This window comes from Procambarus clarkii, chromosome 59 (assembly GCF_040958095.1).
Source record: "Procambarus clarkii isolate CNS0578487 chromosome 59, FALCON_Pclarkii_2.0, whole genome shotgun sequence".
NCBI classification, from domain to species: domain Eukaryota; kingdom Metazoa; phylum Arthropoda; class Malacostraca; order Decapoda; family Cambaridae; genus Procambarus; species Procambarus clarkii.
Window position 1 is genome coordinate 28813518 of NC_091208.1, and position 18095 is coordinate 28831612.

An 18095-nucleotide genomic window follows, 5' to 3' on the forward strand; every position below is an offset into this window, starting at 1 on the left:
GAAAATAAAAAATAATTATAAATTTAGTATTTAAAATTTCAGATTTTAAGATCAGCTGCAAAATATTAAATATTACCAACTGTTCATTAGGAGTTATTATGCTCTCAGAATAGTATATGATCTTCATTTTAATAAATTTAGAATATAGATTCTCAGTTTAGTTTACTGTAAAAAAAATGTCAATATGACATTTGAAATATGCCCCAAATTCAGACAACAAAATTTATAACTCAAAGCATTTAGAGTTTATGAAAAAACTATTCTAATAGGATTGTAGAACAGAGAGCGGTGCACACTACGTATAAAAATGGTGAGATTCGGTCAGAAACTAGACGTTTTGAAGCTGACTCGATGTTTAAACTCTAGTTTTAGAGATAATTGAAGCTGAAGTTATCGACAATGCATAAGGTACAGTGATTCTAATTCATTAATTTACTTGTATGTTTTAATAAACATGGTTTGGCATTCTTACTCGAATATGTGAAATTTGAAAGTCAATGTGTGTTGAAATGAAGTCAAGAAAAAATACAAAAAAATAGGGATAATTATAATAATTATAATGATTTAGGGGATATATTTAGGGTATACGTTAAATAAATAAAAAAAAACCTAATCTGGTCCCTAATCATCAAAAGAATCTAAAGAAACAAGGAAAATAAGAGTTTGAAATCTGTGAAAAATCAGCCTAAAAAAAATCAAAGTTCCAAGTTCTGCCAGTTATGACTGATTTATTTGTCGACCAATTTAATTCTACCTTAACATAGTTAATGACGGGTGTGTGCATTCTCCAGGATGAAGACGTTACAACAAAATCAGATACTAAACAAAGAAGGAAAAAACAATTAAAATCTCTCCTAAAAAAAAATTTGTGGACATTGGTGAAAATATCAGGTATTACCATTGGACAATGTATTTGTATGATATATTACAAAATAGAGCATAATAACATACTCATTATTATTTGTGTTATTATGTATTACTCACCAATACCATTCTATGTCATGGGTTCGTATCCTGGCCGGGGAGGATTTACTGGGCGCAATTCCTTAACTGTAGCCTCTGTTTAACGCAACAGTAAAATGTGTACTTGGATGAAAAAACGATTCTTCGCGGCAGGGGATCGTATTCCAGGGACCATAGGATTAAGGACTTGCCCGAAACGCTACGCGTACTAGTGGCTGTACAAGAATGTAACAACTCTTGTATATATCTAAAAAAAAAAAAAAAAAAAAAAAAAAATGCTATAAAGACACTAGCTGCATATCCACTTTGAGGACACTTCTAACTAATTCTTCTTTGTGCATCGGCCAGGTGCTTGCATCTCTTTATTACTGCTAACCAGAGTTGTTCTTACCAATAAAACATTCTTCTTTTTAATAAAAATTGTCTAAAATCCATTTCTGAAAATATTGGGATGAAACTTTCACGACACTGAAGCCAATAAGTTGGAGATTTGTTTAACATTTAATATTAATTTTCACATAATTCATATATATTTTTGCCCAGCCCCAACATATACCCCCATTTACAGCCCAGGCTGCAGCAGTGTATGGGTTAAACATAATACAGTCAGCAGAAAATAATGTGGTTTAATAGTGATAAATTCCAGGTACTGGAATCCCAGACTCCTGGAATTCTATATTCATCACGAGTCCAAAACCCCACTATCACAGGCCCTAAACAGCTTTTGGGGACGGAGCCTAGATACTGGCATCATCCCTGACATACTTAAAACAGCAAAGATCGCACCACTTTACAAAGGTAGTAATATAGACCAATAGCTCTAACCTCACACATCATAAAAATCTTTGAAAGTGCTAAGAAATAAGATTACAAATCACATGGAACCACAACATCTATATAACCCTGGACAACACGGATTCAGAACAGGGCGCTCCTGCCTCACAACAGTTGCTAGATCACTATGACATGGCCTTAGGTGCCATGGAAGATAAGCAAAACATAGATGAAATATACACAGACTTTGCAAAAGCGTTTGACAAATGGAGTTATGCAAATGACCATGGTGTTATTGTGCACAAAATGTGTGCAAAAGGAATTACTGGCAAAGTAGGGAGATGGATCTTCAACTTCCTAACAGAATGCAGAGTGTAATAGTCAACACAGCAAAATCCGGATCATCTATTGTGAAACTACAGCACTGATATAGGACATGGCAAACCTCCAATCAGATGTAAATTGGGTCTTTCAATAGGCCACAGATAATAATATAATGTTTAATGAAAGTAAGTTCCAGCTCTTGCTCTATGGAAAAAAAAATTAAATTTAAAAATGGAAACCATATGAAGTGGAATCAAATCACTCTACAGAATGAAAAAGCAATGAAAAGGACCTAGGAGTAATCAGGTTGGAAGACTTTACCTTCACAGAACACCATAAAGTAACTGTCAAAACTGTAAGAAAAAGACAGGATGGATAACAACAACCTTCCAAAAGAGGGATGCCATACCAATGATACTTTTTAAGACACTGGTACCTGGTTGATACCTGGTTGATGGGGTTCTGGGAGTTCTTCTTCTCCCCAAGTCCGACCCGAGGCCAGGCTTGACTCGTGACTTGGTGCTCTCTAGGGTGGAATACTGTTGCACTAACAGCCCCCACTCAGAGCCGGAGAAATTGCTGACCTAGAGAGCGTGCAAAGATCCTTTACCAGAGGGCATAGAATCGTTCCTCTCATTGTTTGCTGATGATGCAAAAATTACGAAGATGATTAAGACAGAGGAAGAAAGTATGATGCTACAAGATGACCTAGACAAACTGAACGAATGGTCCAAGAAATGGCTACTAAAGTTCAACCCAAGTAAATGTAATGAAACTAAGCAGTGGAAACAGGAGACCAGACACAGGATACAGAATGGGAGATAAAGTCCTTCTTGAAACAGACAGAGATAAAGATCTAGGAGTTGATATCACACCAACCCTGTCTCCTGAAGCCCACATAAAAAGAATAACATCTGTGGCATTTGCAAGGCTGGCTAACATCAGAACTGCCTTCAGGAACCTGTGTAAGGAATCATTCAGAAACTTGTATACTACATATGTAAGACTAATCCTGGAGTATGCGGGCCCAAGCATGGAGCCCGTACCTTGACAAGCACAAGATGAAGCTGGAAAAAGTTCAGAGGTATACCACTAGGCTAGTCCCAGAACTAAGAGGTATGAGTTATGAGGAAAGGCTGCATGAAATGCACCTCCTGATGCTGGAAGATAGAAGGGTAAGGGAAGAGGAACTGGGGAATTGACAGGGTAGACAAGGATAAACTGTTGAACACAGGTGGTATACAAACAAGGGGACACAGGTGGAAACCTGAGTACTGTACCCAAATGAGCCACATGGACATTAGAACTTTTTTTTCAGTGTTAGTAGTTAACAGATGGAATGCATTAGGCAGTGATATGGTGGAGGCTGACTCCATACAGTTTCAAATGTTGATATGATAAGAGTCCAGTAGGTTCAGGAATCTCTACACCATTTGATCGACAGTTGAGAGGTGGGGCCAAAGAGCCAGAGCTCAATCCCCGCAAGCACAACTAGGCGAATACTAGAATTCACTCTTATACTGGGACTGGTTATCTTGGTTATCTTGAGATGATTTCGGGGCTTAGCGTCCTGTGGCCCGATCCTCAACCAGGCCTCCTTTTTGTTACACACTCCCCAGGAAGCAGCCTGTAGCAGCTGTCTAAATCCCAGGTACCTATTTACTGCTAGGTAACAGGAGCACCATGGTGAAAGAAACATTTTTTGCTCATTTGTCTCCACCTCCACCGGGGGTCGAACCCAGAACCTCAGGACTACAAACCCGAAGCGCTGTCCACCCAGCTGTCAGGCGCCCAAAGGCGCCTTATTTTCATTAACTGATCAAAGTTATAAATCTGTATTCTCTAAGAGTGCAGGCGAGAGAGATGGATACATAATCTACACGTGGAAGATATTAAGAGAGATTGGTTCCAAATCTGAACACAGAAATAACATCACATTAGACCAAGATGTGCAGGATGTGCAGAATACACCCGTTGAAAAGCAAAGGTGCAAAAAGTGCAATCACGTTGAGGAAGAATTATCAACATCAAAGGCTCCGATACTTTTCAACACACTTCCGCTGCACATAAGGGGCATAACTGGTTGACCCCTCACAGTGTTCAAGAGAGAATTCGACAAACACCTCGAAAGAATACCTGGTCAACCAAGCTGTGATTCATACATCAGGCAGCAAGTAGCCGTGTCCAACAGCCTGGTTGACCAGACGACCAACCGGGAGGCCTGGTCAGAAACCGGGGTGCGGGGCCATTGATCTACGAAAACTACACAAGGGAGACTCCAAAAATTCACTAACAATTACTTAAAACGTCACAACCCACAACATTATCACTGAATAAAATCAAACAAGTGTATAAACTTTCACTGTCTAATATAGAGTGCTGACTCAACCAATTTGAGAGAACGGAATCAAACAAGTGCAGTGGCAACTCTCACTTAAAAGCTATGTTGTATGCTATATACACGTTACCAAGCCACTAGGCTTAAATACATTTCAGAGGTAGCTAGGTAATAAGCATATTAACTATTTAAAATGTAAACACAGTGATACCTCGGCTTACAAATGCCCCTCTTTACGAACTTTTTGGGTTACGAGCCCAATTTCTTCATAAAATCTGAATTGGGTTACAAACTTTGCCTCGGGAAACGAAATTTGTTGATACGCATATGGCTGACCTAGCGCATAGTGGTATGGTGTCCACACCTCAGTTTACCAGTGCCTCGCACCTATCTTGAGGTTATCTTGAGATGATTTCGGGGCTTTAGTGTCCCCTGCGGCCCGGTCCTCGACCAGGCCTCCACCCCCAGGAAGCAGCCCGTGACAGCTGACTAACTCCCAGGTACCTATTTACTGCTAGGTAACAGGGGCATTCAGGGTTAAAGAAACTTTGCCCATTTGTTTCTGCCTCATGCGGGAATCGAACCCGCGCCACAGAATTACGAGTCCTGCGCGCTATCCACCAGGCTACGAGGCCCCTCCACCCCCAGGAAGCAGCCCATGACAGCTGACTAACTCCCAGGTACCTATTTTAATGTTAAGTAACAGGGACAGAGGGTGAAAGAAACTCTGCTCATTGTTCCTCGCAGGCGCCCGGGATCGAACCCGGGACCACAGGACAGCGTGCTGTCCGCTCGGCCGATCGGCTCCCTAAACATAAACATAAAAATGGTACACGGGTTGTTGACAAGAGGCAGCTGAGGAAATGTCTTCAGGGAAGGAGGAAGCAGTACAGAATGTCCCTTCCTCAACAATTAGAAAGTGGTGTAGACTGTGGGAAGAAATGCAAACTTGTTGAAACGACTCACCCTGAGCAAAATGCAGTAGGCCGTGGCAGTAACCTTTTTAATGACACTGTGATGCCTCACTACAAACAAGTGTTACAACGAAGGGAAAAACAATCCTCTATGGATAGATTTTTAGTGAGAAAATCAAGCGGTGAGCCACAAGCAGGTCCTAGTGGTATGCAGGCAAAACCTGCCTGAGTGTACCCCAGAGAAGTCCTCACTGCCTGATGTTATAATGGAAGGGGACTCCCCTTCCAAACACCAACACCTCTCCTCCTTTTCCCCCCCATTCCACACCGTCTTCCATATGCCAACAACAATCATCAATAAAGGCAAGCAATAACTTGTACATACTTTTGTACTGAAGATTTGGGTGAATTAGGTATAAAATTTACTTTGAAGTTAATTTTTTGGGGAGTGTGGAACAGATTAATTCAATTTACATTATTCCTTATGGGAAAATTCGCTTCAGTTTACAAATTTTTGGCTTACGAACTGTCTGGGAATGGATTAAATTCGTAAGCTGAGGTACCACTGTACTTGGCAACAACATTCATGATTTTTCTGCCAGGTACAGTATCTACATATTGAATACACCTGGATCGTACATGGAGCCGGTTCAAGAGTTCTTCTACCCTGCCAGGCTTGACAAGTGAGTGTTTGGTCCAACAGGCTGTTGTTAGGAGTGGTCTGCAGACCCACATATCTACTACACCCCTGTTGGTCCAGGGATGTAGGACCACCTACACCTACTGTAGGAGGACACCTCTTACAGAAAACTATCCAGTTTTTCCTTGAAGATTACCACTTTCATTCTGGCAATATTTCTTATGCAGTACTAAACTTGCTGGGAGGATATTCAACAACTATGAATCTGATGTTCATACAGAGTTCTCTGGAGTATGTAGTTCTACTCTCCAAGCCCGGCCTCAAGCCAGGCTCAACTCATCACTGGTTCTATTCTGCATTTTCTTCTTTACCTTTCTGGTACCAACCCAAGTTTTATAAGCAACCCCAGCACACACTCTGGGGTGGGTAATGAAGTTCATCAAACGCTCCCTTCAAATACACAGGGAAATCACAACAACGTGATATATCAAAGAGAAAATCATTGGAGCAGTCAAGGGGACCAACCTAGCGACCCAGGTAACCCCAGACGTATGCAATACCTGCTTAATTTGGTTCTGGGAGTTCTACTCCCCATGCCCGACCCAAGGCCAGGCTTGACTTGTGAGTTTGGTCCAACAGGCTGTTGCTTGGAGCGACCCGCAGGCCCACATATCCACCACAGCCCGGTTGGTCCGGCACTCCTTGGAGAAAATTATCTAGTTTTCTCTTGAAGATGTCCACGGTTGTTCTGGCAATATTTCTTACTCGCTGGGAGGATGTTGAACAACCGGGGACCTCTGATGTTTATACAGTGTTCTCTGATTGTGCCTATGGCACCTCTGCAATTCACTGGTTCTATTCTGCATTTTCTTCCATATCATTCACTCTAGTACGTTGTTACTTTACTGTGTAGATATGGGACCTAGCCCTCCAGTATCTTCCATGTGTATATTAATTTCATATCTCTCCTGTCTCCTTTCTAAGGAAAACTTTACATTTGGAGAACTTTGAGACAATCTCAATAATCTAGATGCTTTATCGCATCTATGTATGCCGTATATGTTCTCTGTATTCTCTCTATTTCAGCAATCTCTCCTGCTCTGAAGGGTGGAAGTGAGTACTGAGGAGTACTCAAGATGGGACAGTTCAAGTGCTTTGTATAGTACAACCATTGTGATAGGATCCCTGGATTTGAAAGTTCTCCTAATCCATCCCGTCATTTTTCTGGCTGATGCAATATTTGCTTGGTTATGCTCCCTAAACGTTAGGTCGTCAGACATCATTATTCCCAACTCCTTTACATGCTACTTTCCAACTATGGGCACATTTGATTGTGTTTTGTACCCTGTATTATGTTTAAGGTCCTCATTTTTACCGAACCTCAGTACCTGGAATTCATCACTGTTAAACATGTTATTTTTTGTTGCCCAGTCAAAAATTTTATTAATATCAGCTTAAAGTTTTTCAATGTCTTCAGCAGAGGTAATTTTTATGATGATTTTTGTGTCATCTGCAAAGGAAGATACGAAGCTGTGACTTGTATTTTTCTCTATATCTGATATGAGAATAAGGAAAAGCAGTGGTGCAAGGGCTGTAACATGAGGTACAGTAGCTTTTAACTGCACTTTGACTCAATTTTATACGGTTGACTGTTATCCCATTAACCTCATTGTGTGTGCTATCACTCCATGGTCACATTTATCGAATGCCTTTGCAAAGTCCGTGTATATCACATCTGCATTCTGTTTTTCTTCTAATGCCTCAGTGACTTTGCCGTAGTGGTATAGTAGCTGTGAGAGGCACGATCTTCCCGCTCATTGGTCTGGGTTGAGAAGGTCATTGGAACCCATGTAACTGGTGACCTGACTCCTAATCATTCTCTCAAATACTTTTATTATGTGGGACATTGGTGCAACTGGTCTATAATTCTTTGCCAATAATTGGCCAATAATTCTCCCCAGGCCAATACCCCCTAGGCTGTGGCATAATAGGGATATGGCACAAGTCTTAAGTTAAATAGGCCATTATTCACTTCCCTTACTATTACTCGCCCCACCACTTGGGCTGGAGGGTGGAGCGATGGTCTCGCTCCATGCAGGTCAGAATCCCCGACTGACCGTGTGTTTGGGAACCATTCCTTCCCCTCCCTATCCCATCCTAAATCCTTATCTTAACCCACTTCCAAGTGTTTCCATCTTGTCTATCACAAGCCATAGTCATAGTGGTTTGGCACTTTCCCTTGATAGTTCATTCCCTCCCTCCCCCTACTACCATCACCACCAAGATTTTCTAATAGATACATCACATTACAGGTTAAAATACCTTCAAGTTTTTCACAGATTAAGGAACAAATCAAGAAGAAAATGCTCCCAACTATCAAGTCTCCACAGAGCCAAAGTAGCGGAAGGAAGCTCCACTGTTATGTGGTACGAACAAGCCACTGGGTACTCCTCTTTCAAGCCTGGCAAAAAGATATCCAGAGACATTGCAGTAGCCATACACAGACTCAGGACTTCGTTACAAGTGCTGCTATGAGGTAATAAACACAATACAGTAGTTAAAGAGTGTCATATCTGTGGAACAGAAGCAGAGGCACTACTATTGCATTACTTATTGGAATGTGAAGCAACTGAAGCCCTGCACATCAAACTCAACATTAATCCAATGACAGGAGCTGCATTGTATGCAAATTCCACAGCGACTACAATGATTAGAAAAGCAGTTGAAGAATGGGACACACTAGTGAACATTCTGCATCTACATCGGCCACGAAGATATTATTAAAAGCCTGAAACCAGTGCACTAAAGCAGAAGCAAAAAAAAAAAGGGGAAAAGGAGAAAACCACACCTACATTTAAAACTTTGACCCAAATATCACGGTAACAAGGTTATCGTGAATAACCGAACTCAATTACGGGCTCGCTATAGCCCATGCTACATGAACATATCGATCCGAGTAGCTAATTCTAAAACAACTACAACAGACATTTCTGGGGTACTCTCTCTCTCTCTCTCCTACATTTTGCAGGCATACTACTAGGACCTGGTTGTGGCTCACTGCTTCCTTGTCTTACTAAGAATCTATCTATAGACACTTGTTTTTCCCTATGTTTTAACACTTGTCTGTACTGAGACATCACATTGTCATTAAAATGGTCACTCCAATGGCCTGCTACAGCTTTATCTGGGTGACACTTTTCAGCAAAACTTTGCATTCTTCCCTTACTGCACACATCTTCTTAATTAATGAGGAAGGGACATTATCTACTGCATTTTCAAGGTAGGTAACTGCCACCTCCTCCCCTGAAGAAATTTCCTCAGCTGTCTCTTGAGAAGGGCTGCAAGTTCGTCAGTGGTCAGTTCTTCACTGTGTTCCTCCACATCAGCACCATCCACCATCCAGCCTCAACAACCCTCATACCATTTTCACGTTTACAAATGATCTCTTCGTTTTTCCTCTATCGTCATCCTCACAACCATTTCAAAACTAACTTTACCACTGACTTTCTTGTGACCCATGGTGTGATATATAATAAGAAATTTAATGTTCAAAATCCCAAAATGCTGATAAACAATGAAATTTTTTACAAAGAATTCAAGCGCGGTGGCAGTCATCACTATGCGTACTGTAAGGGGCCCGACAGCAGAGTGGTCAGCGCTTCGGATTCGTAATCCTGAGGTTCCAGGTTTGATCCCTGGTGGAGGCGGAAACAAACGGGAAGTTTCTTTCACCCTGATGCCCCCGATACTTAGCAGTAAATTGATACCCCTTGGAGTTAAGCCAGCTGCTATGGGCTGCTTCCTGGGGGTGGGGGGTTAACAAAAAGAAGGACCAAGCCGCGGAGACGCTAAGCCCCGAAATCATCTCGGGATAACCTCCAGATAAGAGATACCTAATAATCTTTTTGGTAAACAACCGAGCGTGCCTCGTCCCCAGCACCACACACTCGTTCGACCCATACACGTATCAACACATGTTGTATTCCCAGGAAACAGCAGTCAGGCAGTCTTAACCCAATATACCACCGGACTTAGCTATGGAGAAAACGAAGAACTTTATACTAAAACAGGGTACAGGGCACTATTTTATTTACTCAAAAGTAAAGCAGAATATAAAAAATCTGAGAATTATGATGACTGACAACCTGACATTTAGTGAACATAACCAAACAAATATGTACCCCTGAACAGCGGCGACCAGGAAAATGATACATACCTGGAGCATACCTGGAGAGGGTTCTGGGTGTTGTTCTACTCCCCGAACCCGGCCTGTTGCTTGGCACAGTCCACAGGCTCACATATCCACTATAGCCTGGTTGATAGCCCGGCACTTCTTGCAATAACTTGTCCAAGTGCCTCTTTAAAACATCCACCTTCATTTCAGCCATATTTCTAATGCTAGTTGGGAGGGTGCTGAACAACTATGAACAGCTCTGATGTTCAGACACCTTTCTCGGATTGTGCCTATGGCACCTCTACTCCTAACTGGTTCTATTTTGCATTTTCTTCCATATCTTTGTCCAGTATGTTGTTATTCTACTGTGCAAATTTGGGACCTGACCCTCCAGTATCTTCCATGTACAGGATATATTTATTATTTGATACCTTTCTTGTCTCCTTTCCAGAGAGTACATTTTGAGAGCTTTGATATGGTCCCAAGAATTTAGATGTTTTATCGTTCCTATGCGTGCCGTATATGTTCTCTGTATTCCCTCTAATTCAGATATCTCTCCAGCTCTGAAAGGGAAGGCGAGTACCGAGCAATACTCGGTACTTGTTAAATAATACTCAATGTTCAGCTTATGAGAACATTCGAATCCAAAGATACCACAGCAATGTTGTGACATGTCTTGTACTATTTAAATCACTGGTGCTGTCCTGTCTGGAGTATTGATCAGTGTTCACTTCCCCTTTCAGAGCAGGAGAGATCTCTGAATTAGAGGGACTACAGAGAACCTATACAGCACACAAACGATAAAACATTAAATTATTGGGACCATCTTAAAGCTCTCAAAATGTTCTCTCTGGAAAGGAGATGAGAAAAGTATCAAATAATATATACAGTACATGGAAGATGCTTGAAGACCAGGTCCCATATATGCACAGTAGAATAACAACATACTGGAGCGAAAGATACGGAAGGAAATGCAGAACAGAACCAGTGAGTAGTAGAGGTGCCATAGCACAATCAGGAATCTTGGACTGCTGATGTTTATGTCTGAACATCAGGGGTCCACAGCTGTTCAATACCCTCCCAGCAAGCATGAGAAATATTGCCAGAACAAAGGTGGAAGTCTTCAAGTAACATTTAGATAAGTTCCTGCAAGAAGTGGCAGACAAGGTAACAAACCCAGTTGTAGTGGATATATGGGCCTGCATGTTGCTCCAAGCAACAGCCTGTTGGACCAGGTTATCACAAGTCAAGCCTGACCCCAGGCTCGTGAAGTAGCACTCCCAAAACCCCTTTTCTGATATGCTCCAGGGAAGCAGGAAAGGGTAGGAGAGAGAAGATGCCTGGTACAGAGGAGGCAGAGGTGCAGGAGCCAAGGAGGAACGAAAGGCCAGGAGGCAGTAAGAGGGGCAGGCACCAGGTCGGAAAGAGGGGGAGCCAGAAGGAAGGGGGGGTCAAGAGGCCAGAGCAGGGAAGTCAAGAGGGGTGAGAAGCCTGAGCATAGGGATATGGTGGGGTTGGAGGCCAGCCATAGCAGGGAGTCGAGAGGGGCGGAAGACAGAAGCAAGGTTCAAGTGAGGTTGGAGGCCAAAGCAGGGGTCGAAAGGGGTAGGAGGCTGAAGCCGGAGTCAAAGGGGTAGAAGGCCGAAGCAAGAGGGGGAGGGAACGATCAAAACTAAAATATTACGCATGTGACTAAACATAGACCTTGCCTAACTTAAAAACTGGAGAGGGTGGGTAGCTGGTACGGCAAGTTAGAAAACTGGAAACTTGTCCCAATACCTAGGCACAGTTTGCAATTTGTTTCAAATTCAATACCAAAGAAAACAAATTTAAATCATTAAAACATATTTAACATTCTTCAATCTCACAAAGTAGGCCAAGTTAATCCATATATGTACAGGGTACTTATATTTTCATAAACCTTTTTGTTTACTCACAAGCCTATACCATTAAGGCGCTATGTTAATAAAGCAACAAATATAACTTATGAAATCAATCCAACAATAAGAATTTTCATCAATAAAAAATAAATGTTAGCATTCATTGTTTACATTGATAGTATGGTATTGTTATCTTTGTCTAGGTGCTGGACACTTTGTACCCAAGACAGTTTGCAAATGCATTTTAAGACCTACATAACAAAACTCTACCCAATCCTACTGGGTCTGATCCTACACCACTGGAACTGATCCTACACCACTGGGCCTGGTCCTACACCACTGGGCCTGGTCCTGCACCACTGGGCCTGGTCCTGCACCACTGGGCCTGGTCCTGCACCACTGGGCCTGGTCCTGCACCACTGGGCCTGGTCCTGCACCACTGGGCCTGGTCCTGCACCACTGGGCCTGGTCCTGCACCACTGGGCCTGGTCCTGCACCACTGGGCCTGGTCCTGCACCACTGGACCTGGTCCTGCACCACTGGGCCTGGTCCTGCACCACTGGGCCTGGTCCTGCACCACTGGGCCTGGTCCTGCACCACTGGGCCTGGTCCTGCACCACTGGGCCTGGTCCTGCACCACTGGGCCTGGTCCTGCACCACTGGGCCTGGTCCTGCACCACTGGGCCTGGTCCTGCACCACTGGGCCTGGTCCTGCACCACTGGGCCTGGTCCTACACCACTGGACCTGATCCTACACCACTGGACCTGATCCTACACCACTGGAACTTATCCTACACCACTGGGCCTAGTCCTACACCACTGGAACTGATCCTACACCACTGGAACTGATCCTACACCACTGGAACTGATCCTACACCACTGGAACTGATCCTACACCACTGGAACTGATCCTACACCACTGGAACTGATCCTACACCACTGGAACTGATCCTACACCACTGGAACTGATCCTACACCACTGGAACTGATCCTACACCACTGGAACTGATCCTACACCACTGGAACTGATCCTACACCACTGGAACTGGGCCTGGCTACACCACTGGAACTGGGCCTGGCTACACCACTGGGCCTCATCCATAACTTAAGACAAATGCCCAATAAATAAGAACATAAGAACAAAGGTCAATGCAGAAGGCCCATTGACCCATACGAGGCAGCTCCCCAACCTCCCTCCCACTCATATACTTGTCCAACCCGTGCTTGAAACAATTGAGGGATCCCACTTGGGCTTGGGCTGCTGTCTTAAACAATATTATTCAGTACTCGGCTAATTTGCATAATCCGAGATCATTATATATCTAATGTTAAACTTTTATTTAATTTTGTTACTACTTTGTACTGCATATGTATCCTGCCAGTGGTGGTGGAAAACATTTGAGGCACATAATAGGCTCGGAAACCAAACAAAATTTCATTCAATGGCTAAGGAAGTTACAGCCTTGATGAGCTAAATAGTTTGTTAACATGTTCAGTATATACATACATCAACAGTCCATTCAGGTTATAAAGTTAAGATAACAATACACCACTATATATTTCTAATGAATCAAGTCTTGAGAAAATCGACCAATAATGGACATCGATAATAGTGTGGGTCACAGATATATACTTTTAGTTTATAGCATAAGCCAGCAATTATTCCAGGCACACAACTTTTGGTCTTGCTACAGTAGGCCTATCCAGGCAGGAAATTGCTCATTCATTGAGAAAAAACAAAAATTCCACACTTAAAATTAGAGGCCTAATTAACGAGTGTGTTAGTATAGTTAACATTGTGAGGTAAAGGTGTTACAGGGAGAAGAGGAGGGTGATGAGGGGTGAGGTTAGCAAGAAGGGTGGAGGAGGGGTGTGAGTGAGGTTAACAAGGCCAGAATGAGACCCCTGGAGGCTGTGAGGTCCTTTGTGAGGACGTGTGAGGTTAATAAGGCCAGAATGAGACCCCTGGAGGCTGTGAGGTCCTTTGTGAGGACGTGTGAGGTTAACTAGGAGGCCAGAATGAGACCCCTGGAGGCTGTGAGGTCCTTTGTGAGGACGTGTGAGGTTAACAAGGCCAGAATGAGACCCCTGGAGGCTGTGAGGTCCTTTGTGAGGACGTGTGAGGTTAACTAGGAGGCCAGAATGAGACCCCTGGAGGCTGTGAGGTCCTTTGTGAGGACGTGTGAGGTTAACAAGGCCAGAATGAGACCCCTGGAGGGTGTGAGGTCCTTTGTGAGGACGTGTGAGGTTAACAAGGCCAGAATAAGACCCCTGGAGGGTGTGAGGTCCTTTGTGAGGACGTGTGAGGTTAACAAGGCCAGAATGAGACCCCTGGAGGCTGTGAGGTCCTTTGTGAGGACGTGTGAGGTTAACAAGGAGGCCAGAATGAGACCCCTGGAGGCTGTGAGGTCCTTTGTGAGGACGTGTGAGGTTAACAAGGAGGCCAGAATGAGATCTCTGGAGGGTGTGAGGTCCTTTGTGAGGACGTGTGAGGTTAACAAGGCCAGAATGAGACCCCTGGAGGGTGTGAGGTCCTTTGTGAGGACGTGTGAGGTTAACAAGGCCAGAATAAGACCCCTGGAGGGTGTGAGGTCCTTTGTGAGGACGTGTGAGGTTAACAAGGCCAGAATGAGACCCCTGGAGGCTGTGAGGTCCTTTGTGAGGACGTGTGAGGTTAACAAGGCCAGAATGAGACCCCTGGAGGCTGTGAGGTCCTTTGTGAGGTTAACAAGGCCAGAATGAGACCCCTGGAGGCTGTGAGGTCCTTTGTAAGGACGTGAGAGGTTAACAAGGAGGCCAGAAGAACACTCCTGAAGGCCGTGAGGCCCTTTGTGAGGGAAACCACCCCTCCCCCCGTCCCCACCCCCCAACACTCACTCACTCACACACTCACTACTCACCCAAGTATATATCGCCGAAGGAGCCGCTGCCAATCTTGCGGCCGAGACGGTACTTGTTGCCGACCCTCAACTCCATCCTGCCAGAGAGCCAGAGAGAAAAAGAGACGAGAGATCAGGGGCTACGCAGACCAGCCATCTTGGAACCAACAATAACAACAGCTCCCCCCCAACCAACCAACCAACTTGACACACACAACACACACTCGCACTCAACACACACACACTCATCAACATTTTGCAGGTTATCGGCTTACCTGGCTGGCCAGCACCGTGGGTCTCCGCGCGCCAACTATGTCGAGTGGTGGCACTTTTATCTCATAGTGGTTGAGGGGGTCTGGAGGCAATGGTGGCGGAGGATTAGGTAGATATATCCGGGAGAATGGCGGCGGGGCCGAGCATATTCACCAGGGCCGGGTTGAACACTGGGCCAGCTGGGAGAGGGCAGCACGTCCCGCGCTCTCTCGCTCTCTCCCACTCACTCACTCACTCTCACGCACACACGCACACATGTCTACACTTACTCACTCACTCCTTGTTGTTGTTGTGTATGTTACACACATACACACATGTGTGTATACTGACTCGGTGTTGTGTATGTTATACACGCACACACTTACTCATAGGTACACTTGGTTATACGCACACACATGCTCGCTCCTGCGCACACACACACACACACACGCACTCATGTGTACACTGACTCATTGTTGGATGTGTTACAGATACACGCATACACGCATACACACACACACTCATATGCACACTTGGTTATACGAGCACACACTCCTACACTCGCTCATACGTACACACACACACTAATACACTATACTCACCAACTAGGTGAGCACAGGGTGTATTAGTGATTTATTATTATTATTATTATTATTTTCTACCACAAACGTGGCCACACATTCACAATGCTAAGCAGAATATATACATTTTCATTTATTGTGTGTGTTCTTTGTTGGAGATGTGTGTGTGTGTGCGTGTGTGTGTGTGTGTGCGTGTGTGTGTGTGTGTGCGTGTGTGTGTGTGTGTGTGTGTGTGTGTGTTCAAGTGTTTTCTTTTTTTATGCACCCCATACCCATCCCGTGGGGAATGGTGTAAAGGGTAACAGAGGCACATAATGGGTTCAGCAACCGAACCCCATAGTTCGTTTAGCTAAGCAAGTGACAATCTTGTAAAGCTGGTTACACAATTGCTAATGTTACATACACATGTACATATATATATAATCATTTACACAAATATATATACACATCAATAATCTTTTTATATCACAAGTGATTCAACAAACGGCTCCCAACAGTCACTATACAAGGCACTTTACATCTATGATGAGTCACACAGTTACAGTTACTAGTCTTGCTCCACACCCACCCAACTAGGCGGCAGCTTTACAACCATGTGCATGCTACACCTTCAGTAAGCACAGTGAAATTCACACCAGTTACTCCATCTATCATCATTCTATTATTCATCTTTAGATTATGCAGTTCAGTTTTGGTCGCCTTATTATAGAATGGATATAAATTTACTTGAACGTGTCCAGCGTAGGATGACTAATTCCCCAAATTAGAAATCTTTCATATGAAGAAAGATTAACAAAGCTTAAGTTGCATTCACTGGAAAGGCGAAGAGTTAGGGGTGACATGATAGAGGTTTACAAGTGGATGAATAGACATAACAACGGAGATATTAATAGGGTATTAAAAGTATCAACACAAGACAGAACGCGAAACAATGGGTATAAATTGGATAAGTTTAGATTTAGGAAAGACTTGGGTAAATACTGGTTCGGTAACAGGGCTGTTGATTTGTGGAACCAATTACCACGAAACGTAGTGGAGGTGGGGTCCCTCGATTGTTTCAAGCGTGGGTTGGACATGTATATGAGTGGGATTGGGTGGTTATAGATAGGAGCTGCCTCGTATGGGCCAATAGGCCTTCTGCAGTCACCTTTATTCTTATGTTCTTATCTCCTGGGAGCAGTAGATGCTTTTTCACCCACAGGGTTATTAAGCCATGGAACCGCCTACACACTGAAGCCGTAAATGCCAAAATATTCTCTTGAATTTTAAAGTACAACTGGAAAAGATAAAGGCAAATGGACCTTCGACAAGCCGCAGGCTCCCTGTCCTCGTCGAGGCCACTAATGTTAGCGACTCTCAGGTAAATTTACATGATCGCACTAATGCACACACACACACATACACACACACACACCCACACCCACACACACACACACACACACACATACACACACACACACACACACACATATATTATTCCAATTAGTTTATTTGAATTATTATTATTATTATTATTATAATATAATATTAAGACCATAATTTATTGACTTAGTTGTGTTAGTTTAGGTTAGGTTAAGATAGGTTAGGTTAGGTTAGGTTAAGATAGGTTAGGTTAGGTAGGGTTGGTTACGTTCGGTCATATATCTTCGTTAGTTTTAACTTAAATTTAAACAAATTAACTTATACATAATGAAATGGACAGATTTATCATTTCACAAGAAAACAATTAGAAAAATATATAAATTCATGAAAACTTGGCTTATTAGGCAAATCGGGCCTTGCATAGTAGGCCGAGAAATGCGTTCTGGCTACTAGGTACGACATATAATATATATATATATATATATATATATATATATATACGCAGCTCTATCCTACAGGCACAAATAGTAAACACACACACACACACACCATGGCTAGAGATCTGCCATGAGGATGATAAACTAATAATCACAAATGCATATAGTCCACCGCTAAGCAGCACATGGTCAAAGGAGGAGCTAGATAGTAAACGAGAAGGTCTTATAACAATAATGAGACAGATCATAGCGAGAGCGGATAACGATAGTTCACGACTGTTGATAGTCGGCGACTTCAACTTGAAATCCATAGACTGGGAAGCATGTGAAGCTAAAACAGAAGATTTCTGGACCTGTAAATTTGTAGACCTCATCCTGGAAACATTCTTGTATCAACATGTTAAACAAGCTACGTGGATGAGGGAAGGGGACGTTCCCTCCATGCTAGATTTGATATTTACCAGGAAGGAGGAAGAAATATTTGACATTCAGTACCTTCCTTCCTTGGGTAAAAGTGACCATGTCTTTTTGGGAATAAAGTATGCAATGCATTATAATATGGAAGAAAATATGACGG

The 18095-nt window shown here is 43.3% G+C and overlaps 1 protein-coding gene across 8 annotated transcripts in view; it reads right to left on the reverse strand.

The window, feature by feature from the left end:
* dco (discs overgrown) overlaps positions 1-18095 on the reverse strand; it is a 248872-nt gene that overhangs the window by 166160 nt on the left and 64617 nt on the right. For 4 of the 8 annotated variants that reach the window (XR_011223281.1, XM_069307058.1, XM_069307060.1 and 1 more), the window contains exon 2: positions 14908-14984. Coding sequence is in view for 6 of the 8 variants with exons in the window: in XM_069307058.1 (XP_069163159.1) it covers positions 14908-14984 (77 nt within the window). In the remaining 2 variants the exon portion in view is untranslated. Of the gene's footprint in view, positions 1-14907; positions 14985-15161; positions 15410-18095 lie in introns of those variants that run through there. The other 4 variants (XM_045758334.2, XM_045758337.2, XM_045758336.2 and 1 more) reach the window with 4 other exon arrangements.